This window comes from Tachypleus tridentatus, chromosome 4 (assembly GCF_004210375.1).
Source record: "Tachypleus tridentatus isolate NWPU-2018 chromosome 4, ASM421037v1, whole genome shotgun sequence".
Classification (NCBI taxonomy): domain Eukaryota; kingdom Metazoa; phylum Arthropoda; class Merostomata; order Xiphosura; family Limulidae; genus Tachypleus; species Tachypleus tridentatus.
In genome coordinates this window covers 81,716,653-81,741,330 of record NC_134828.1, presented here as the reverse complement: position 1 = coordinate 81,741,330, position 24,678 = coordinate 81,716,653, and the positions used below count along the sequence as shown (strand labels likewise).

The 24,678-nt window shown below is 35.3% G+C and overlaps 1 protein-coding gene across 7 annotated transcripts in view; it reads right to left on the bottom strand.

Moving 5' to 3' along the window:
* LOC143249549 (uncharacterized) overlaps nt 1–24,678 on the bottom strand; it is a 103,545-nt gene that overhangs the window by 57,864 nt on the left and 21,003 nt on the right. For 5 of the 7 annotated variants that reach the window (XM_076499582.1, XM_076499586.1, XM_076499585.1 and 2 more), the window contains one exon: nt 21,687–22,002. The exons of 1 other annotated variant lie outside the window; for it this stretch is intronic. In XM_076499582.1, coding sequence (XP_076355697.1) covers nt 21,687–22,002 — 316 coding nt within the window. The remainder of the gene's footprint in view (nt 1–21,686; nt 22,003–24,678) is intronic. One more of the 7 variants, XM_076499588.1, reaches the window with a different exon arrangement.

Sequence of the window (24,678 nt, the reverse complement as noted above, 5' to 3'; positions counted from 1 at the left end):
ACTCAACGTCAATAACGAGTATGCCCCCGTGAGCATCAATAACTGCTTGGCATCTCCTGCCCATGGAAGCGATGAGATGACGAATCACATCCTGTGGAATGGTTGTCCACTCAGCCTGCAAAGCTGCTGCAAGCTGAGGTAGAGTCTGCGGTTGAGGTTGTCGCCGTCGCAGGTTTAAATCTGGTGATCTGGAGGGCCAGGGAAGAACGTTGATGTTGTGGTGTCTCAAGAAGACAGTGGTGAGTCGGGCTGTGTGACGACGGGCGTTGTCATGTTGAAAAACGTCGTTGACGTTCACCATGATGGGTTGCACATGGGGCTTAAGAATCTCGTTGACGTATCGTTGAGCCGTAAGATTCCCTCGAATGTGCAAAAGGTCTGTTCTGGCATTGTAGGCGATGGCAGCCCACATCATGACGCTGCCACCACCAAATCTGTCAACATCCTGCACACAGTTTGTTGTAAAACGTTCACCTCGGCGACGGTAAACACGGGTCCTTCCATCCTGCCTACGAAGCATAAAACGTGATTCATCGCTGAACCAAACATGCCTCCATCGTCGATGAGGCCATACCCGATGTGCCCGAGTCCACTGCAGCCGTGCTTGACGATGTTGCTGGGTGAGGATGACGCCTCTGACTGGACGTCGAGGTCGGATTCCTGCATCTTGTAGACGGTTGCGTACGGTCTGATCGGAAATCCTACGCAGCCCTGGTACGGTTGAGGCAGTAGACGTCGCAGTGGTGGTCCTATCCCGAAGGTGACATAACCAGATGTAGCGATCTTGTGAGGGCGTGATCACACGAAGTCTGCCAGATCGTGGACGGTCACGAGTTGATTCATGTTGTTGGTGACGATTCCATAGCCTTTTGATGGTGCTTGGGTGGACATTCACAGCTCGGGCAACATCTGATCGAGAGTCGCCTGCTTTCAAGCGACCAATGGCGTTGTTGCGTTGTGCTTCAGTCAGTCTTGGCGTAACTGTATTGCGTGTCGGTGGCTTAACACTGAGCTATGGAAACCGAGAACCCGTCACTTTTATAGCGATTTTGCACATGTTACACTTGCAGAACATGCAGATCTCTCAAACAAATTTATTGGACACGCATGCGTTTTGGCGAAAAATCCGATGTTTTCCTCCATTTTCAAAGTGCACAACTTTTATTGTCATTTTGGTATGACAATCAGTGCCTTAACACGTCTAACATCACATACTCTGAACTTGTAATGTTATTATATATATTTCTCTTTACAATAAAAAAAATATCCCTTTTGCGTTTCTTGTTTTGAAGAGTATATTTACTTGGATGTTTAACAAAAATTCATTGTCAAAACCTTATATTCATTGTACACATTAGAATTAGTATTTCGTATATTATCTATTTACCAATTATGTTTGTTCACTGTTAGAATAGTAGTTAATATATATTACTGAATTGTATTTGACTTATTTTTTAAGTCCAATTCTGAGGATTCTTCTGGACCTCAAATATCCTTAACATAAAGCCTATAACGACTACACATAACACCAACAGGAATTACATTTATATTGATCTTCGCATCAAGCTGAGGTTATATACCGAAGTGGTCATTCCATTGAACATAACTCGATTGGCCATGTCTCTGTCACTTTGCTTCCCCGGGATATGGGTCATGCCCAAAGATTTATCCAATTAGAACGATCTGGGAGTAAATTCTATCTTGAAAATGTATAATAAAAATTATTACTGTGGTAAGTAATCTAGAATTGTGGGATATTACACTAGGACTTTAAATTTGATTTAACAGTCTGATATAAACTCCATCTGTTCTGTATTCGTTGAGTGCAGAAGTCTTAGCTTCTGCAGCCAAAGAAGTTACTCTATAGAGGTTACAAATAAACATGTTTTTAGATAAGAAATCAGGGACAGTGAAAGAAACAATAATTTATCTACACCCAACCTTGCTGTCTATGGCTGCTGCTGGTCTTTTTAACATTATGCAGAGACAGGGTTGTACCCACCACTGCTGAGTTTGTGTGTACACAAATCCTTTTTTTCCAAACAAATGTAAACTTTTCTTCAACACAAAGAATTTAATTAAGTTACATGAAAGTACAATGTTTATTTAAAAAAAAAAATTCTAAGAGTGTAGGCCTTTTAAACTTAGGTAGGGGTGTACCATTTGTTGTGTATTATAATTTATTTCGGACTAGTCTCCGAATTATTATGTTATGTTAACATATTACTATTTCGAATAACTGTATATTTGAATTTGAATTTAGTAGTTAATTAAATGTTAATATGTATCAACATTTATGATATTTGCCAATAAGATTGATACACAAAATTATCTTCTTTTAACACAAATATAATTTAATATACAAACAAAAAATAATACAATTTATAATTGTTCTTACTAATAGTTATTACAAATGACTGTTTATATACAACAGTTTTATAAACTTACAGACAATACTGTTTCTTATATCCGGTCTGGAAGTGAATATTTTATTGAAGATCCAGGTCCACGACGAGCAAATTAATTCTGAGTTGATGTTGTTGCACCTTGCTTAAGCTAGCTAGATTAATTGGCCTCACGCCGTTTACAAGTTCACTTCTTACCGATTAAGATACTTAATGTCCTCATAAAATAATAACGTCCAAAGTTATTCACTGAAGTTGAACGATTTAGTAATGTTCGAAATCTATAAATGTTCCTAGTCCAATTCTGTAGTGTTTTTTTTCGATTAACAGTCGTTAATCACAATTAGAACTTCCTAGGCCTATAGCACACTGACTGTAGCTACCAAATAATAATAATAATAATCTCTTCTCTTGGCGCGTTGCTTTCATACAAATCACGCGAGTTTCTAGAAAGTTCACTTGACAACAGTACTGTCAATCATCAGTATTACATACACACCTACTAGTACGTTGTTGATTTTTACTTTCAAGAACCTTCTACAAATTCCGAAAACAAGTGGAACTTGCGCAATACACAGCCAACAATATACGTCACAGAAAAAAAAGAAAACTATACAGAAACAAGCGTCGGAATTATAATAAACGTATAACGATAAATCTATTATACATTGTAATACTTTTGTTTAGATTGTGAGTAATTAACAACAAAAGACACAAACTTTTACTTTTCTCTATATAAAATTTTGTATAAGAAAAATTTTAAATGTAGTCTACGTTCAATCCAACTAACTACGTTAAAGTTTGTTTGTTTGTTTTGAATTTCGCACAAAGCTACTCGAGGGTTATCTGTGCTAGCCATCCCTAATTTAACAGTGTAAGACTAGAAGGAAGGCAGCTAGTCATCACCACCCACCGCCAACTCTTGGGCTACTCTTTTACCAACGAAGAGAGGGATTAACCGTCATATTATAACGCCCCCACGGCTGAAAGGGCGAGCATGTTTGGCGCGACGGGGATGCAAACCCGTGACCCTCAGATTACGAGTCGCACGCCTTAACACGCTTGGCCATGCCGGACCAACTATGTTAAAGAACGGGAAAATGTTCCCATATTGTTTGAAATACGTTTCCGTGAATCCAGTTCAAAAAAAAAAAAAAAAACAAACTTGCATTCTTATTGATGACCAATACTTCAAATTTACGTTTAAACCAAGTTCGATGGATAATAAATTTCACAGTATTTTCTACTTACATCACAAGTTCTTCAAATCTCTACATTGTGACATTACCTATACCACCCATAGAATGTCACAGCTTGTTATATTTATTCACTGAGCTAAAATAATCCAATCTTTCATATCGACGTCTTTATTTACTCTTAGTAAACACTTTTCTGACGTCATATCAAACTATACACGTTCATAACATCAACATCCAATATGTTGAAAAACAACGAGGGTAAATCTCTTAAGCTTCACAAATTCTCTAGTTCTTTCTTTATCTCTATATTTAAAGCTTCTTAAGATGTTAGTTAACGCTAACTCAAAACTGTCAATCTAAAAACTGAAAAACGTATTATTTTTTATCTGAAATAAATTTCCATAACTGTAGGTTTAATTTCTAAAAAAATGAATGTTTAATATATATTTTCTACTTTTTTACGCTTGAAAATATTCGCTGCCATCTATTTCTAGAGATTAGATACAAATATAATTTAATTTTTTAAACTAACACTAAATGTCTACGGTATCTCTATGGCAAGGCTGAGGGCTTCCAATGCTAAATTCGGGTTTCGATATCAGCAGCGGAAACAACACAAATAGCTCTTCGTGTAGTTTTGTGCTTATCAACTAACAACAAACTGCCACTAAATAACACAACAGGACATGAAATGTTGAAATAAAAAGTAAGTTATCCATAGCTTAACATGTGTCTTTTGAATGAAAGGCAACACTAGAACAAAAACATGTTGTAACAGTGTTAAAATATGAAGAAGACTGAAGCAAAAAAGTCAGTCATTTGTTTGAGCTAACTACTGAAGAATACCAACTCAGTCATTAATTAATAAAAGACCAAGAAAGTAAATGGAGTCACAAACGGCATTACCAAAGAAGCCAGCTCTCATCAAGCCTGAAAAGAAATATTTTGATATGGCTTTACTGAAGTACATAGAAACCCTAATCAATAAAATGAAGCCTCATATAATACCACGTGTATAACTGTAACCACGTGCAGCTAAAATACAGGTCAAAGTTATGGAAATACATTACCATAAAAGTTTTCTAAATACTACTCGAAATGAAGATGTAATTATAATGTATGCAATTACTTTTGTTTGTTTAAGCGCAAAGCTACACAACTGGAGATCTGCGTTCTGTCAGTTGCAGTTTGTGTTTAATGATTGAGGTAAATACTCCATGTGGTGGCAAGGCTTAGCGTTACTAAATACATAGACTTGTTGCATTGAATAACTTTTAACATAGTTTATAACATAAATGTATGTGAAACAGAGCTAGACAAAAGCCTTTTTTTTTCTTCACGCGTGTAACACCATTTTTTTAAAATTATTATATAGTGGGTGGGATTCAAGCTGAGGTGGTACTTTAGTCGGTTCAGATCAGCGTTTCGAATGATGTAAGACTCTCTTTCCACTTTGTCGGTTCTTTTTACCAAATTTTACTATAAGGAACCAACAGTGGAATCTGAGGCATAAACTAAGAAAAGACAGACGCGACACGCTATCGTTTGGCATTTTATTCTCGCGTGTAATCTCTCAGGGAAGATATGAACTTTGCGATATCCCAAGATTTGCGACGATCATTTGAAAATCAATTTAACGACTATGATACATACACGTATGCATAGTTTGCAATATGATTCTAAGAGCAGCCAATATTTGGGACTACATACGTTGAACTTCAAATGATAAGAACGGAGAGAAAACGTTAAAAGTACGAGCATCTGATACTTTAAGAAAAAGACGCCAACTACGAGACTTTCAATGCTTTACTGTGATTGGTGAATATCATGGCTTACATCATTCGACTGAGGGCGGCAGCAGTTAAAAAAATCGCGGTAGTTTGGATCCTTGCGGGACTAGCGATATCATCCTGCATTGTTCCAGACACCAGGTTGTGATTGTGGCGACACAATACTGCGCATTTGTTCCAACTTTTATACAGTTTTTAGCTCACTATTTCTCAGTAGACAGAGTGAGGGGTTAGAAACCCATTAGATTTACCTAAATTTTTCAGAGAAAAGTTTAGATGTTCAAACAATAGCGCTCATTACATCTAGTTGGTGGTAAAACGGATTGTTCGTATTAGGTTAAAACATACTAAATGTAAACAACACAATCTTAATCTTTGTTATCGTTTCTTCAAGTGAATGTCATAAAAAACAATAAAACTAAATCATATTTAATATAATTGGTCTTCTGGTCTTCAATTTGTGTAAATCGCCACGTTTAATATATATATAGTTACTAACTGCAGTGCCCGTCCATTGGTAGGGTGAAATAAAAACTCATTTGTGAATAAGAATATAAAATTGTGCTTCTATTTTTTACGTAACATAATACGCATTAAAAATACATAGAGGTACCAACACTGAAAAGGATAGATTGTTTTCAAGAATTCTATGAATATAAAACTAGCTGGGGTTCAGCCCTCCTCATGACCTTCCTCTCGCCATCTTACATTATTGTGTCAAGCTGTGCTGATGTGGTATCAGAAATCAGATATAAAATCATATGGGGCCCAACCCCCACTACTTTAGGACCTTCCTGATGTTACCCTGTATTACTGTGTCAAATTTGGTGTTGATTAATCAAAAAATGTGGAAACGTATAAGTAAAAGACACATATATTAATGTTTATTTATATTTTATATATATATTTTATAAGCGGCGTGAAGATGTGAATTTTACTTCCACTTCCTTTTTTTAAGTGTAAAATTACACAATAGCTATTGAAACCTGGTTGCTTATCATAATGTCTTCAGAATTACCAGTGAACCACCAGGGGAGGGCCAGTTTCACATCTAAAAACTAATCAAGTTCTAGAGAATGACATCCTCACTACCTATCTAGACAGAAGGATAAAAACAGATTTTGTGTGAAACAGAATATGAAGTTCCGGAGAGTGACAATCTCATCACCCACCTAGACTGAAGGATGAGAACTGATTTTATGTGAAACAGTATGAAGTTCCAGAGAGTGAAAACCTCATCTCTCACCTAGACGGAAGGATAACTGATTTTGTCTGAAACAGAGTATGAAGTTCCAGAGAGTGAAAACCTCATCTCTCACCTAGACGGAAGGATAACTGATTTTGTCTGAAACAGAGTATGAAGTTCCAGAGAGTGAAAACCTCATCTCTCACCTAGACGGAAGGATAACTGATTTTGTCTGAAACAGAGTATGAAGTTCCAGAGAGTGAAAACCTCATCTCTCACCTAGACGGAAGGATAACTGATTTTGTCTGAAACAGAGTATGAAGTTCCAGAGAGTGACAACCATATCTCTCACCTAAACAGAAGGATGAGAACTGATTTTGTGTGAAATAGGTTATGAAATTCCAATGAATGGCAATTTCACCTCTCAACTAGACGGAATGATGAGAACTGATTGTGTGAAACAGGGTATGAAGTTTCAGTGAGTGACAACCTCATAACCCACCTAGACGGAAGGATAACTGATTTCGTGTGAAACAGAATATAAAGTTAAATGACAGTCAGTCTGCAACATCCACTTAGATAGAATGATGCAAGGGCGTGGAAATCATCACGACTCCAAAAGGCATAATTTTTTTTAAACACAACTCCCGGGAATGTAGTTGTTACGTAACTGTGGTTGACTGCCTAGATGGAATATGACGCAACGTCTCGAGTAGTAAATAGAGTTTTGGACAGCCGTATATGAATGCAGTGTGAACGTTTTATATGTTTATTTTATTTTCGGTCTCTGCTGTTATAGTTATTCAGCAAACATTGATAACTGAAAGCATTCAAAAGAAATGTTATTACTTGCTTCATAATTAAATGTAGGCCAAAACTGATGTGACAAAAACTTTCTTTGTGATATGCGTAGTTTTCCACTCGACCATACCAAGTTTCGAATCTGATATTTCAAAAAGGAACAAATACTTAAAGTAATAAGAAACAAGCTTAAAACTCCATAAATATACGGAAAGAAAATATTGCGTAAATTAATATTCAATTATTGGTGGTGTAAACAACTTTATACAAACACAGTTAAAACACTGTACACGGTTTACGTTAACTTAGTTCTTCTTCAGTATAGTTATTTATACAATGCCCCTCCTTCCTGCCTTGTATCTATCGCTAATTTGTTCTGGATATTTTGAACATACACCAAGTACCGAGGGGCAGCAAAGATTAAACTAACTTGAAAGTAATTTTCATACGCATAATAATTATTTAATAAAAATTAAAGTAGACCCAAGAATTTTGGGGAAAAAAAAAGCGAAAGTCCTCCAAAAAACCAGTTTCAGACTGTCTAGATAAAATTCAAATATGGCTAAAAACAAACACCGAAAATAGAAACTCCATATAGAACATTATACATGTACGTAACTTTGTATATATATATTGTGATGTACGGTGTCTGTCCGAGCTTTCGTCTATCTCTTGTTTCAAAAGCGGCGCACGCAGGCAAAGCTCAATATTCACTGAAATGATGGGAGAACAGACAAGAATACTTTTGGTGTCAAATTTTATTTCTCCAGCAAGAAATTTTACACTAAACTGTTAAAAATTAATCACGTTGTGTCATTCACATTTCAAAAACTCATAGAATGAAAATGTAGATTCACCATGTGTTGATGTTGAGCGACTCTTAGCCTGATTGAAATGTTCAATTATCTTTCGCGGTGGACAGCAGAAGTAGTTCAGAGATAATCTTTCTAAACTCCAAAAAATAATTTAAATTGATAGATTAACTTAAACTTTTCCCGTCATTGAAAATGGGTAACCCTTGTTTGTATACCTATATTAAACATGGATTCAGTTCCTTGTTTTGGTTTGTTTGTTTTGGAATTTCGCACAAAACTCCTCGAGGGCTATCTGTGCTAGCCGTCCCTAATTTAGCAGTGTAAGACTAGAGTGAAGGCAGCTAGTCATCACCACCCTCCGCCAACTCTTGGGCTACTCTTTTACCAACGAATAGTGGGATCGACCGTCACATTATAACGCCCCCACGGCTGAAAGGGCGAGCATGTTTGGCGCGACCGGGATGTGAACCCGCGACCCTCAGATTACGAGTCGCACGCCTTAACACGCTTGGCCATGCCGGGCCTTCACAAGAAGGTTTGAATATTGAATATGCTGTAAACGTGAAGATCATGGCCAGCACAACAGTTTGAACTTTGTCCCATTCAGCGGAAGAGGATTGAATTTTTATTAAAAATGTGTTTAATATTCAAGTGTTTTACACTCAAGACAGTTTTTATAAATGTATAAAATTTGTGCCTCTTATTTACAGACTGTACAAACAACCATGACTCAAGTTTTAACTTTCTTTCAATTCTTCTTACACATTCTGTAGAACTTGTACTAGACATTTTCTATGTATAAAATATCAACTTAATTAGTAGGCAAAATAAAAAAAAAATCCAGGTTAAAATATCCCTTTTGTAGAACTTGTACAATGCAAAAAAGAACATTACCCTACCCTGATATAAGATTAGAATGTAATGTAGACAGAAATTTCAAGTAACTTTTTACGTTCTTTTCTTTCCCATTCCATTTATCCTGACAATTATTTTTCTTCATCAACTTTTTGGCTCGGCATGGCCAGATGATTAAGGCACTCGACTCGTAATCGGAGGATCGCGGGTCCGAATCCCTGTCACACCAAACATGCTCGCCCTTTCAGCTGTGGGGGCGTTACAATGTTCGGTCAATCCCTCTATTTGTTGGTAAAAGAGTAGCCCACGAGTTGGCGATGGGTGGTGACGACGAGCTGCCTTTCTTCTTACCTTACACTACTAAATTAGGGACGGCTAGGACAGATAGCCCTCGTATAGCTTTATGCGAGATTCAAAACAAACCAAACCATCAACTTTTGTAAAACTGCGTTTAATTTATAAATACTACAACTTTACTGTGTGACGTGAAGTTCTATTTTCAAACAACAAATATACAATCTGACGTGCTGGTTGCAAACTTTTACACTCTTCACAACGTTTCTAACTTAAATGCTTTGACTCATGAAGAACCATTTATATTAAATAAATCAACTGTTTTGAATAAGAATTGTTTGGCGTTTCCAGCTCCGTCCTTACTTAAGATTGCTGTGAGAGGTGATTTTCTCCAAAACTATGAAGTTTAGATAAACAAAATTAAGGATATGTGCAATTTGATTTCACAGGTAAAGTGAACTTTCAGTCCATACTGAGCTGTCTTTTTTAAGCTTTTGTACTGTACTTTAAATGTGTTACCTTAACCTTTTGCAGGTTAAAAAAAGGAGACGAGAATTTCTCTGTCTTTTTATTTCTCTTGAAAACCCGGAAAACACACACTAGGTGGCTAGAAATGAGCAAAATCTGAGCGAAGGATTTTTCAATAGTTTTTATTCTCCAAGAAACTTGTGAGACGGGGGAAGTGGATCAGAAGTGAGAAGTTGTAGCAGTCGAGTTGCGAAACTTAGCATAAATGGTAAAACAGTTGCGCCACTTGTGTAAAGCAGTCCATTTTACAGCAGAGATGTGGTCAGGATTTCTACTATCTGAAGTTGACACATTTAATGCATCAAATTTAATAATAATTTTGTTAGAAATATTATAAAATATTTTAATTATGAAATACTTCTCTAGTTTAGTTTCAAGCGCTTATTCTAACCCTGGTATAAACCTAAAATAAATAGCGTGAACCAAGAAAGAACAGACAACTTAAACAGCAACAATATCTCTAGTCTCTACATTGTATCTGGATATTTTATTGCTTTATATTCTGATTATTATGGAAACAAGTCAAAATGATGAAAATTTTGTTTACAAATGTTGACTTCTAAAATTTTGTTGTGGTGCGAGTTTTGTTCAAACTCAACTATTTACAATAACTGTAGTAACGATAGAGGGGTTAGTTTATAAAAATATTTTCATTTTTAAAATGTATAAGAATGTTTAATAAGGACTTGGATTGTCGTGGACTACTAACTTAACACGACAAATTTGGCCTGGATTACTCAACCTGTTTACGAGGAGATGCGTCCACAGACAGGCAGACAAAAAGTCTTCTTTGATATTAGATAGTTACCGCATTGGCTTGGCTCAAGTATGTATAGTGTGTATGTTAATAACGCTGTACCATGATTTTTGTACCCAGCTCTGGTTCGCCTCGTCCGTAAGATCTGAATAAAATACTTTAAAGGAAGCTTTCACACCGATCATTAGTGGGAAATATATTAGGGTAATATTTTATTTTACAAAAGTGAGAAAAAATCAAATGAAATAATAAAAAGAGTCTTGTGGTAAGCTACGAAACGAAAGCTTGAACATAATGAGCATGTAAGTTTGAGAGATGCGAGATAATCATGCCCGATATCTTTACAATAAACTTGAATTTTGTAACGAGTAACACACATGCGTACAGTGATTCACAAGTTGTACTACATCACCTTCGTCAGGTGAACACCCATGGAATATCTTAAAATCTACAATGTTCACGCAAAACCGTAATCTGGCATGATTTGTTTGTTTGTGTTTTTGAATTTCGCGCATAGCTACACGAGAGCTATCTGAGCTAACCGTTCCTAATTTAGCAGTGTAAGACTAGAGGGAAGGCAACAAGTCATTACCACCCACCACCAACTCTTGGGCTACTCTCTTCCCAACGAATAGTGGGATTAACCGTACATTATAACGCCGCCACGCCTAAAAGGGCGAACATGTTTGGTGCAACGGGGATTCGAACCTGCGACCCTCGGATTACGAATCGAATGCCTTAATCTACCTGGTCATGCTGGGCCAATCTGGCATGAACCGCGACTTTTGAAAACATTTTTTTTTTCTGTATAATTCTAACAAGAGGTGATGTGTAAAATTATATGTGAGGGCGGAATTTGCACAAAGCGAAATGTCCTCCTCAAATTTCAATAGCAATCGTATCTTTCTGATCAAAAGTTAAGTTATTCATCAGTTGCACCAGAACTTAGCGGAAAATAAAACAACATTCATATTTAGATATCGATCGCACACGCACTTTTGAAACAAAGTTATATATTATAAGACGTAGGATGGTACGAACTGCGTTAATGTAGGTTTTAAAATAAAAAAAAGATCTATTCATTCCACTTTTTCTTTATCACCAGATAATCTTTAAAGCACTTCCTCTGCAACACGTTTACTTCTTTAGTTTCATGGATGATAGTTTTTCAAGGATTATCTAATACAGATAATCAGCTTAAACAAAATTGATTATTCAAGACTGGTCTGATCCACAGAATTAGCCATGACACTTTCGATTTACTCAACTTTCAAAGGACTTTGAGTAATATGTTTTTCCCCTAGGATTATTCGAGATCGATATTTTCAACAAAGATACAACCAAAAGCTCGGCTTTAGTCTTCCTACACAGTCTTCTGGAATATAACTGCTGGTAGTGTTCTCACCTACAGCAAAGACGTTTCCAGTCAGTAAGGCCCTATTTATATCACACAACTCAATTTACACATATAATTCATACTTAGTTAGGCCCGGCACGGCCAGGTGGGTTAAGACGTTCGATTCGTAATCTGAGGGTCGCGAGTTCGAATCCCCGTCGCACCAAACATGCTCGCCCTTTCAACCGTGGGGGCGTTATAATGTGACGGTCAATCCCACTATTCGTTTGTGAAAGAGTAGCCTAAGAGTTGGCGGTGGGTGGTGATGACTAGCTGCCTTTTCTCTAGTCTTACACTGCTAAATTAGGGAGGGCTAGCGCAGATAGCCCTCATGCAGCTTTGCGCGAAATTCAAAAACACACACGTACCTATAACTTCATCCTATACAGAGAGAGGAACTCTCTGATGGTAGTACAAAGAACACTTTCACGTTAAAACTTTCACGTTGTAAACGTTTAAGATATATCACCTTCATAATACATCAACACGAAAGGAAGCTTCGAGTTTGTTCTCATATTTCCAATTCTTGTCACTGTTGGTTTACTTTCTCTCTTTTTCTTAATTTTACCCTTGACCTCCATTTGATTATTATTTAAAGTATAAAAACAATTCTATATATGAACAGTATGATAGGTACTTTATCTAGCTAATAAACTGAGAACATTGCCAAGTAAAACTTTTACTAAATACAAACGAGTTGTATCTAAATAAATAACAACCTCAAACTAATAGCTAGAGGAAAACTATCAAAATAATAAAGAAATAATAGCAAACTTTCATATCTAAACAACAGTGACAGCTTGCAAGAACAATATTATAACAGAGAAACAATAAATGGTTTTTACACCCTCCACAGCACTCATACGAGTGTGGGACACACAACCAATATAACTTAAGGTTGAGACATAACAGTCTAATATTGGAGGAAGGTAACCATTCAGCACCTTCAGCCACCTACTCTGTTGCTCTTAACAGATTTGTGGAAATCAACTGATAATTTTATTATGCGCCCATAACTAAAAGTACGAAACGTTTTCAGCATAATAACGTGGGCTCAAATTTTGGATCTTCACATTCGCAAACCGACATGACACCTAGCGGGCACACCCAGCAGGCGGAAGGAATGTATACATGTAACATATAAACAGTGACATGAGGTGTTTATTTCTAAGAATTGTTTGTTTGTTTGTTTTATGAATTTCGCGCAAAGCTACATGAGGGCTAGCTCTGCTAGCCGTCTTTAATTTTGCAGTGTAAGACTAGAGGGAAGGCAGCTTGTCATCATTTACCACCGCCAACTCTTGAACTACTCTTTTACCAACGAATAGTAGGATTGACCGTCACATTATAACGCCCCCATGGCAAGTGTGTTTGTTGATTTCTTGTCCTCGGATGATAAATGAATAACAACACAAAACTTCCAATTTTAGAACAGTAGAAAACAGACCTGAATATTTTGATAGCTACGGAAAAAGTGACAAAGGTGAGGCAACATCTCACAGTATGGGCAAGTTCGATTATTACATCATCGAAGTTTAGGAAATGCTCTTGTCTTTCAAGGTGTAAATGCAACACTGTGACATGGACATGATCCATATTACCATTTAAGTACGCTCTGTATATATATGTTACTTGTCATTCTAAAAACATTAAGAGACCATCGTGGAGGAAGAAGTGACTTGTGTATATTTTAAGACATTCTTAACTATTGAATGTACACTTAAAATGAAGTTGATGAGGTTCTTATATTAATAGAAACAAGTCTTGGTTGGAATTTTGTCATGTACAATTCGCAGTTAAATTACATATTTCATTCTTTGATTCTCTCAGTTTCAAATGACAGTTGGGCCTCTCTGTCAATCATCTTGGATGTTTGCAGAAATAGTACATCTTCTACATCTAGTATCTGAGCACTTCAATTCACCAATCTCTCTTAAATCATATGTAGCTAAAACTTTGAACATATAGTGAATGCTCGCTTCAGTTATTTCTTTTGACTAACAGAGTCACCTTTTTCACAATTGAAATGGATTTCGTCGAGGTTAAGTTAGCATAAACTACTTATCACAGCTGCTGTAACAACAAATTTGTACTCTTATATTTTTAAATGTTGAAGCAACTTTTGATACTCTGTGGATTTTGAGCTTTTCATGAAACCACATTCATTCAATTGGTTATAGAAAGGAAAGAGATAAAACGAAAGTGAGACTAGATTCCTTTGTGTAAATTTCGATTTTTGTCTCATCTACTATCACATCGTCAAGATTCAGTCAGTAGCTTTGCAGATTCCGTGGTGAGCTGGTGCTGAGAGAGAAATGTGGCCTTTGTCTGCACCTCTCTCTCTCCAGAGAAAATAAAATTCCTTGGGTAAGTGGGCACTGATCCAGCATAACTACCTGTTAAAAGTATTCCAGTCTCACTTGGTGTGCTTACACCATTGGCCTCTTTACTGTCTTTGATGCTTGAACTTTCTATGCGCAGTCGTTGACTCTATTTAGAGTGCTGATTACTTTACATTTCTGCTTCTTTGTTTGCGTATCTATTCTAAAATTAACTGTGATTGTGTTCTTTACCATACTGCATCAGCCTTCCTTTCACATCAGTTGGCCTCTATTCGATTTGCTGTTCTATGTTTTTGTCTAGGGGCTTTAAAATTTATTCTCACTTTTGCATTGCAAATTGATGATGGTGAGCCACCACTAAAGCTTAGCTGAGACTGTCGTTTAGACCTTTATGGTTTTAAGCTTTTAATCAGTCTGGAAACCCAGTAGCTTATTTTCCTCAAAGCCAACAATATTTTATCTTTATCATAGTGGTCGTGGACCGACTCCAATATCTATCACATGTGTCAATCTCCTTAATTTAATTAACTTATACGCTACTAGATGTGTTTTCTCCTGTTACGGTAAGTCACTTTCCACTTCCTCGGCTGCTTGGTAATACATTCATTGATTTCACTCTTACTCAGAGGTTACAACTTTACTTCTTCTTATTTTTAACTCTTATTAATTCTGTTGCCTTTTAACTATAAAAAACTGAAGGCTGTCATGGCTTCCTCTGTAAAATTACTGCTTGTGGTCATTATATTTGTATTATTGAAGTTGTCCTTACTCACTGACCATGCTGGTATTCCTACCGCAGAAAGCACGACTCTTTTTGTTATTTTGAAGTGGATTACCTGTAAAAGCTGCTCTTATTCTTCGGTTTTAATTCTACCAAAGTCATTGATGCAGGCCTTGCCATTTCCTTTTCCCCCAGTCTTATCTTTTAAATGTCGTTTCTTAATTTCACACTTCTCTCTCTTTTCTGTTCTGTGGCTTGTATCCTTTTGGTTTCAAGACTTACTGAAATACCTAGTTATTAATGTATAGACCGCTTGGCTATGGAGACTCGAGAATAAAGTGTCACATATACCCCCTTCCTTAATGTGCAAATTTCTGCCATAGTCTTCTTTTACATGCGTCTTCAACCTGGATACGTTTCTGGATTTCTGCTATCACTAGACATTCTACTTACAGTATCTAATTTATACCCCCCAACAATAAACAACAATAAAACTTTCTACTGTCCCAAACAGACGCCTCGTTGTCTTTGCTTTATAAATTGCGGTTTCAACTCCAATTAAATTGAGATTCTGAATTCTCTTTAATGTCGAACTTGCCAAACATTGCCGGAAATCATACACTGTTTTCATGGACTGTCTTTTTTATTCAACATCTCGTGTTTTTTCACGTTGTTATCAGTTATCATCTTCACCTTCTTTTCACCTCCCCCACCCTTCTTCGAGAACATGATTTCCATGCCCCCTCTAGAACTCAGCTGTTGCCTGATGTTTTCATTTTTTGTTTGCCTCTTTAATACATAATCTATAAGATATTTCTCCTTTCTATATTTATTTTGTATTTACCTCTATCAATATTAATATTATTTTTGATCTCTAAAGGATCATTATAGCACCAGTTTGACAGTACATCAGTACATGTGCCTCCTAGATAACTGTATCTGGGAGTTGTGACCATTTTTTATTAGTTTTACTTCAGATTACTGGTTCATGGTGTGAATGGGCCAATAGACTCAACGTATGCCAATAACAAGCAGAAGAAAAGTAAAGGATATTGTATTATTCTATAAACTAATGGCTTGTGTCACCCAAAACATGTAGACTGTATTTTTCTTTTAAATATTGCATGCTTTTGTATTTTTATTTATTCATGCTTGAAATAACGTTTAGATTATTAATTAAACTCAGTGTGAAGTTTTTATCAACCATTTTTAAGGGAATTGATATTAGAAAGTTTGAAAGTCAACGATGTCGTCCTGTGCAAAACAATCAAGATGACACGTGTACGGAACAGAAATATATATCCAAAGGAAAGAATGCAAGGGAAAGGTTGGATCCAGAATCGTTTCTCTCACGACGCTGTTGTCCTGTAACTATCACTAATGTGGTGTCTAAAGAAGTTCCCTGAGAGAAGTAAAATTATCGCATTCTGTTCCAGAAATAAAATGTGTTGAAAATGAAGTATGGGCGAGTCAAGTATGTTCAAAACAGCGAAAGACGTTGGCGAACTACAAATAACAGAACTAGTTTATAAAGAGAAGGGGTAGTTACTAAGAAGCTAGATAAATATATCAAAAATAATTAAAAAAAGCTGTTTTCAGTACTTTTGAACTTTGATACAACAGTAATCTAAGTTTCAGATACATTAGAATTCCACTGTAATTAATAAAAGTCACGTGCTTATTTTCTTGAAAGCCACTGATATGTGTCAAATAATTTTCTCGTCACTAAGAAGATACAAACATATTTGACTTTCCAGTAACCTCGGTGTCTCCCTAATTCATATTTAGAGTTTAAGAACAGACCAGAAAGAACTAATGCTACGCGTCTCTTTGTTTTTCTTTTACTTACTTATTATGTCGCGGAAACAAGAAAAAATGAAAGTGCTTAGGTTGCCCTTGTTTTTTCCTTATCCAAGATTGATAATTATTAAACATTTATATTACAACCTGATCTCACGTAGACTGAACCAGGCCTGATAACTATTAAAAGTTATTTAACTTGATCTCGTGTAGCGTGGTAACTATTAAAAGTTATTTAACTTGATCTCGTGTAGCGTGGTAACTATTAAAAATTAATAGGGCCTATTTAAATCTGATCACACGTAGCCCGAGTCGAGCCTGATAACTATTAAGTTGATATTCCAACTTCTTTTCACGTAGTCTGAAAAATATTAAAAGTTAATATTCCAAACAGCATCCCGTCCCCCAGTGGCATAGCGGTACGCCTGCGGATTTACAACGCTAGAAAGCGGTTTCGATACTCACGGTGGGCAGAGGCCAATCGTGTAGTTTTGTGCCTAATCCAGAACAAGAACCACCACCAAACAGTATCTCGCGTATCGCCGAATTCTGCATTTTTTTCATACATCGTAGTACAGAGTGATTGGTAAATACCTCAATAGTTTGTACTGATAAAGTTACATAGTCATCGCCGTCGATTATAATATTATCTATTTAAATATTATCTTACGTGATAATATTTAGAATAGGCTGAATTTTTGGCAAGCAATTGTCATGAGAAAAATGAGTTTTACTTATTTTTGTACATACACATTAATACTCGGTCTTTAAACAATGAACGTATATTCGGTGCATTTTCAAGCAGGAATATTACACGTATCACAACAATTGGAAAATAAAATTACAAAAGCGATTTTCAGTCAGTTAACCACAAGAAAAAGCTGACCTCGACGCCACACTACATTCGTACAAAGATCGTATTGCGAAGTGCCCTACAAGTATTTCTTGTCCATATATAGATAGGGCGGGGTGAGTGAGGTCGAATCGTACAAGTAATATTTGAACTTAACGGTTTTTTTAAAAACTCACATGAGTAACCTTTCGCTGTCCTCACGAATACATGACATCAACACCAGTGATACCATGAATACCAATACCGAAACTTCTATTCCACAAGTCTTATGGTACTAAAAATATAATATTTTAATCGTTGACACAATTCTGAAATAAGAGGATTGGATTCAGCAATGAAATTTAGGCACCTTCAGGCCGTTGAAGCACGATTTTCTTGTTATCCAAGACAAGACAGCAAAACAGGTTTCGGAGTAAACTGTAAAAAATATATTTAACGATATTTTTGGGTTTAACACAACAGAAGATATATCGTACTCCTCACCAAAATTAATTTTAACATGAATCATGAAAATCGAGCTTCCGAATTAACGCACTTTTGTCGTTTTTACTAAAATGTAAAAATATGATACCTTGCTGATTTAAGTAAAATAATATTTGGATTAACCGGTCACGTAGTCACAGTAAACTTTGACGTAAAAACTATTTCATCATCCAATCAGAATCTCAATGTTTTGAAGATCGTTTGACCACATTATAAATTATCTTCATCCACAGTCGAATTTGTGTTTATATTTTTATTCGCCAAAAAGCCGTTTAAGGTGCTAATGTTTTTGTCATAACTAAAAATACGTTTTGTATTGGCATTGTGTGATTGTTCGATATTTCTTACATGTTTTTCTTCAGGGTGAGCTATTAAAATATTTTCACTGTTCTGTTAGACTTTCTTGTACTTCAAACTCCCGACATCTTCTTACGAAACTAAAAAGTAATTCTGAAGCAGAACTACATTCTTTTGTACACGGATTCAGCAGTTTCAATTAAGAATCACAATTTTATCAGAAAATATATTCATTTTACTATTTAATGATAAAAAGTTCAGAGTTGTGGTGGTGTTGCTGACAAGTCGGCGGTTTTAGGGATCAGTAGTTAAATAACGTTAAATGACCCTTTCTGAAAGAAATAAAAACAGATATAAAAAAACTAATAATGGTGAAAGCTGTGTTATTTCGATGGCTATTTCAAAAGAAGACTATACCACTATTTGGAAGTCCTTTCTAATAGTTATAAGTCCCTGCAAATGTTTATACAAAATTTGGCCTTGTAAGGGTATAAATATTCATTTAAAGAAAACAATCACTTAATGATACGTACATTTTCCCATTTGAACTTGTTTTTATAAGTCTAGTTACATACTGGTTTTATGCATTGTTTAATTCCCTACATAGTTTATACAGACCAGGAAAGGATACTACGCTGCACATAATTTCACATACCTAGTTGAAAAGTAGAACGAGTTACAATAAATGTTTTTTTTTCCAATCGTTTCAGTTTTTGTTCTATTTCTAAAATACAGAGGTAACTGACATAGTGAATGGATAAACCTGAGGATACTATGAAACTTAGTTGATAGACATAATATTATTCGCACTGAAGAACTGAAACGTTTCTTGAGAGATATTTTCTCTCTTAGACAAAAGAGAAAATAAAAATGGGGAAAAATTTAACTTCTACATGAAAATGAAACTAAATTTGAATAAAATATACGTGCATGTAAGCATCTGACAAAGTAACTATAATTCTTATTGGAATGATAGCTAAACGTGCGCCGATAGATAATTTAGTTTCAACAACTGTTGTAAGTATAAACAAGCTCCGAAAGTCATTTTAGGTCGACGTGTATTTGTACGGAATTAAACGACCCAAGTTTTTAATTCATCTAGAACGTCCATCTACGCAAACAGGAACTTTGTAACAAAGGAATCTTTGCAGTACCATTTTATTTTGGATTTCAGTGCTTTTATAAATACCAAGAAAACTAACAAGTTCGAAATAGTTGGCATTTTCGATTTCTCGTATTGACCACTTCTCAACCACATGATTTGAGGAATGACAGCATCAGCTAACTGAAGTATTATCAATGTCTACAAGTTTAAATTGAAGAGTTACTATTAAGTTTCCTATCAATAATGCTTTGTTATTTGTACACTAACACTCAAGAAAAAACACATTATAATATAACGTACTGTGCTTTTAAGATCACACTGAAGTGCTGTCTTTGAAATATACTATCAGTCCTTTCTCTGTTACATTAAACTTCATGAAGGGAACCACAGTTGGTTCAAATATCGCGAACGGCACAGAAACTCGTCTTAAGTATTGAGTTACCGCTTCATTATCACATGATCCCTTCACTATTATATCTGCTACTGAGTGTAGACATCACCAAATAAATTCTTTAGCCATGTTCTCTCGAAATCACAACAACAAAAAATAAGTAAGATGAAACTGTTTTGGTGACCTTTCTTCAATCCTTTTTTTATGAGCAGCGAATGTGACAAAAACTTTCAGCAACAATAGTTTTTTTACTCCTATAAACTCTAAAGTGTAAAATATTCATAATTATTTAACCTTAACTTTAAACTGTTATTTCTAACTCCTCTCTCTGAGCCCTCTACATTAATGTTTTTCATCATGAATAAAAGAGAAAATTTCCACTTTAAATGCTAAAATCGAAACAATTATTTTAATTATTAAAACCTTGCACAATATTAGTTGTGGTTGTTTTGAATTAAGTACAAAGATACTCAATGGGCTATCCGTGATTTGCCCACCACGGGTATCGAATCCGGTTTTTAGCGTTGTAAGTCCGCAGACATACCGCTGAGCCATTGGGGGGTATAAATATTAGTAGGCTAGTAACTTGTATAACTAAATTGACTATAGTCTGAACGATGGTGTCAAATATAAAATGAATGTAAACATCACAATAAAAAAGTGCATAACATTTTATAACCATGTCGTTCAGCAAAAACATGTGACAACGTAATTTCAACACTGTTATGGGCTTCTGGATTTATCTAATCACCCCAATAAACTCCTGAAAACTTTAAGCATTAGCAATTCATTTAACAATATGTACAAATAATAAAATCTACTGCAAAAAGAAAAAAAAACAATTACAAAACAACCACATATTTGTATGTGTGGTTAAAATGCACTGAAGTAAATATCAAAAATATAATATTGTTTTAATGTGTTTTTCGTCTGGATCTCTTTTTAGGACAGGTTTTTAATTAATAAATCTTTTCAAGCTAGCTAAGCCACAACACGAAGTGTTAAACAAAAAACTTAATCGCATTATATACAAGATTTTGTCACCAATTTTAAGTATTACTGGTTTATATGATTAATAAACAGTTTTCGCAACAAATATGTCGGAAGTAATTTGTTTAGCCTAATGAACTCTGATAATCAAGAAAAAGGGAAGTGGACAACAACCTGTCCTTCTATAAAAAGTATGAGCTTTTAATTTACTCTTCCTTTGTAAAAGTTGTTTAGGGGAAGTTAAAGATGCAGAATATTGTTCGTTCTATGTTTATACATAATACCACTGTATAATCTAGCTAATATTCTATACTACTTAAGTATTACGAAATTTAACTTGATAATCTGAATTCAGCAGCAAATCTTAAATAAATAAAATATTTTCTTTAAAAACACGCAAGCTTATGTTTTAAAATGTTAGTCAGCTTGAATAAAGTAATACTAATTTCGCCCACTCAAAGCTTTAGATGTCATTTTTGAAATATACATAATAATTTAAACGTACAAAAGGCCTTGAAACTTAGACTATTTGAAATAAAACTCTATAACTGAATTTACTAACGGTAAATTTAAATATAGTTTTCCATAAAATAAAAATAAAATTATGTATACATAAAAGCTTTTTTGGATGTTATAGGTTTACACATAATTTTGCAGTGAGAAATATGCTAAACTCACCAAAAGCAGGTTTGGGTTTATTTTGTCCATTTTCTATTGTTATTCCCTGCTGTAGTTCCAGCATGGCCGTCAGCCAAGCTTCGAGTTCTTCTTCAGTGTCCATGGCTACAGAGAGACAGTCATACTTAGTGTGCAAAGCAACAACAAACTTCTGGCGAGTATCCATCTTCCTGTTGATGTTGAAACAAGCCTCCAGATAAACTCTGCGTTTCGATGATGCTCCGAGTCTCCATTTCTTCTCGCTATCATAGTACTCCAGACGGGCTGGACCCGAAGAAGAATCAGTTCGTAACACAAAAAATTTCTTCTTCGCGGTCTGAATGAACAACATACAGAATATATTTATTAAGTTGTTCGAATTTTAACAAATACGCTCAGGTGAAGTTACTGTAATACGCGACAAAGTTCATAAAGGCTATCGAATTATATGTAATAAATACGGAAGGCTTAGCTCAAGTTTAGTCAAGTCTATGTGTAGTTGCTAGTCTTGTATAATGCAATTGTAACGTTTTCGTACAAATGATTTCATTTTCTTAATTGAACTACATATTCTAAACACTATTTAACAAGCAATCTCTGACTCAATAGTAGTAGAAATGGTAAGGCACTTTGTACGAGCCATATCCGGTATTTAGTCTCTTTTTATGAATGCCTACAGGAATATACATTTTTATAAGAAATCCAGAAGTGTACGCTGAACTATAAGTGGACAACATCCAAAGAAGCTATTACTGTTTTTTTTTAGTAGAGTTGGATATTTTCTTAACCATAGTTCAGACAGTGATTAGGGCATCGTTGTATTACAATATCTATGGAATACTCACCATTTCTCACCAGTGAGGAACTGCTGAAACATCGAAACAGAATCTCCTTGTGTTTGTTCTTGTCGAGATGGCAGCTAGGTTAGATTCAAAGCAATCCTGCAAAATATCCAAGGTATTGCACGAGTAGCAGCTGTGAACATGATAAAGATAGCACATCAGTTGTTTAAAACGTTAGCCATAACAGAAGACAGAGAAGTTTCGTGTACCTAAAGAGACGTACATCTGTGTACAGAAGCGTTAAACGTACGGATGTGTCCGAAGACTTGCTCTTAAATGAAGCTGACAGCAGGAGGAAAAAATAAACGATTCGAGACCAAGTAAAGAACGAAGAGTTTTTCTCTGACTGAAGAGCAAGAATACTACAGTAAGAGGAATACCTCAAATAATGTTGAAATAGCATGACCATAGTGTGTGGTAGGACAAATTCCTTACCAACTACTCGGATTGAAGGGAACAGTATGGAAGAATGGTCTTTGGATCAAGTTGTGCATCTCACTACAAGGTTTCTGAATATTCGATTCGTACGAGTATCCCAACACCCGCCAAAACAGTCGTATTGTTTTGCCGTTGAGTCAGAGATTGTTTGTTAATTATTTTTATGATTATTGAAATGCACTCTTATGTCACTCATTCTATTACTACTTATGTTAGTTATTTTCTGACGTTAATATTAAAATTATAATTGATACCTTTTATTTTTTCCTTATTACTAAATAATTATTGAAATTACGCTGCTATAAGTGCAAGCTTTGCAACAGCTCATAACCATGTTAAGCGTTCGTGATGACGAGAAAACCCACTTGTTGAGAAAATTATATATTTAAAAACCTTCACACGTTTTCGAACACTGCAAATCAAATAAACACAACATAACCATAGAAAACACTCAAATACTAAATAAAGAAACAAACATTAAAAAACGCAAAATTAGAGAAGCCTTACTTATGCCACAACTCAAGCCCAAAATAAACCAATACAAAAGAACACATTTATATTTATATTAATAAATATATCCAACATCTAAGCACGCCCTCTACATTCCTACACTCAATTACATAACCGCCTTCAAACATGTGGTCAGCTACCGGTCAGTAACCCTTTCTTTTTTTGTGAACCTGACGATGACCGAAGAAGGTCCAAACGTTGTTCGCTCCTCTATATAGTACCTTTCTATCCATTACAGCTGTTTTTAAATATATAACATCTTGAGCGTTGTCAGGGGCAGCTGGAACCTATAAAAATTTGAACTTAATCACCTTGACCTCGAATACCGGTTTAACCTTTTATATTGCGAAATGTTTCATGCTGTGGAATTATAAAATACATTAATTGAAGAACAAAAACGTAAGCACGAATGCACATAATTTACACGTATATTTAAAACTCGTATACGTCCGAACTAACTACATGATAAGCAAATTACACGTGATCCAAAGACTCCTGTACGCTACATCCATTACATGTAGATGAAAATGTTTAGTTGTTCTTTCCCAAATTTTCTTTTAAAGATCTTCCTCAGTGGCGGCGCCACGATATTTTCGTTGGGGGGGGGGTGAGGTAAACTGTGGTGGGGTTTCCCAAAATGACATCAATATAAAGTATAGATGGTAAATTATAATAATGTAAATACCAAGGTACATTTCAGAAAGGTGTACTATTTTGAAATGCGTTTTCAATGCAGTTTTCATTGGAAACTCGTACTCTAATTAATAATTCATTATTACAAATTAGAAATAATCTGTTTATGAAAATATGCGTATATGTAAAAGAGGAAGCTCACCTAAATTCCATCCGAGGTAATACATAATAATAAAGAAAATCAAGATTAGCTTAGCTTGAACATTTAATATACTATTAAGAGTAAAACTACAAATCAAAAGAAATGTAACATAAAGACATAGTTTACATAGCAGAAACGAATTATCCCATGTAAAATTAATACACTCTGAGGAAAAGTAAGGTCACTATCAGGCTAACTATCTTTCATTATGTTGTATTTATGGTCAATATTACTTCAAAACAATGCACCTGTTCTGGTGATTGGCTGTAAATTTTGGATAGCTGATACACAATGCCAAATGATCTCACAGAGGACACAACACCGGCTAAATGCTTCACAGTTTTGACCTATATACAATACACTTATACATGCATGCTATGTTTTGCTT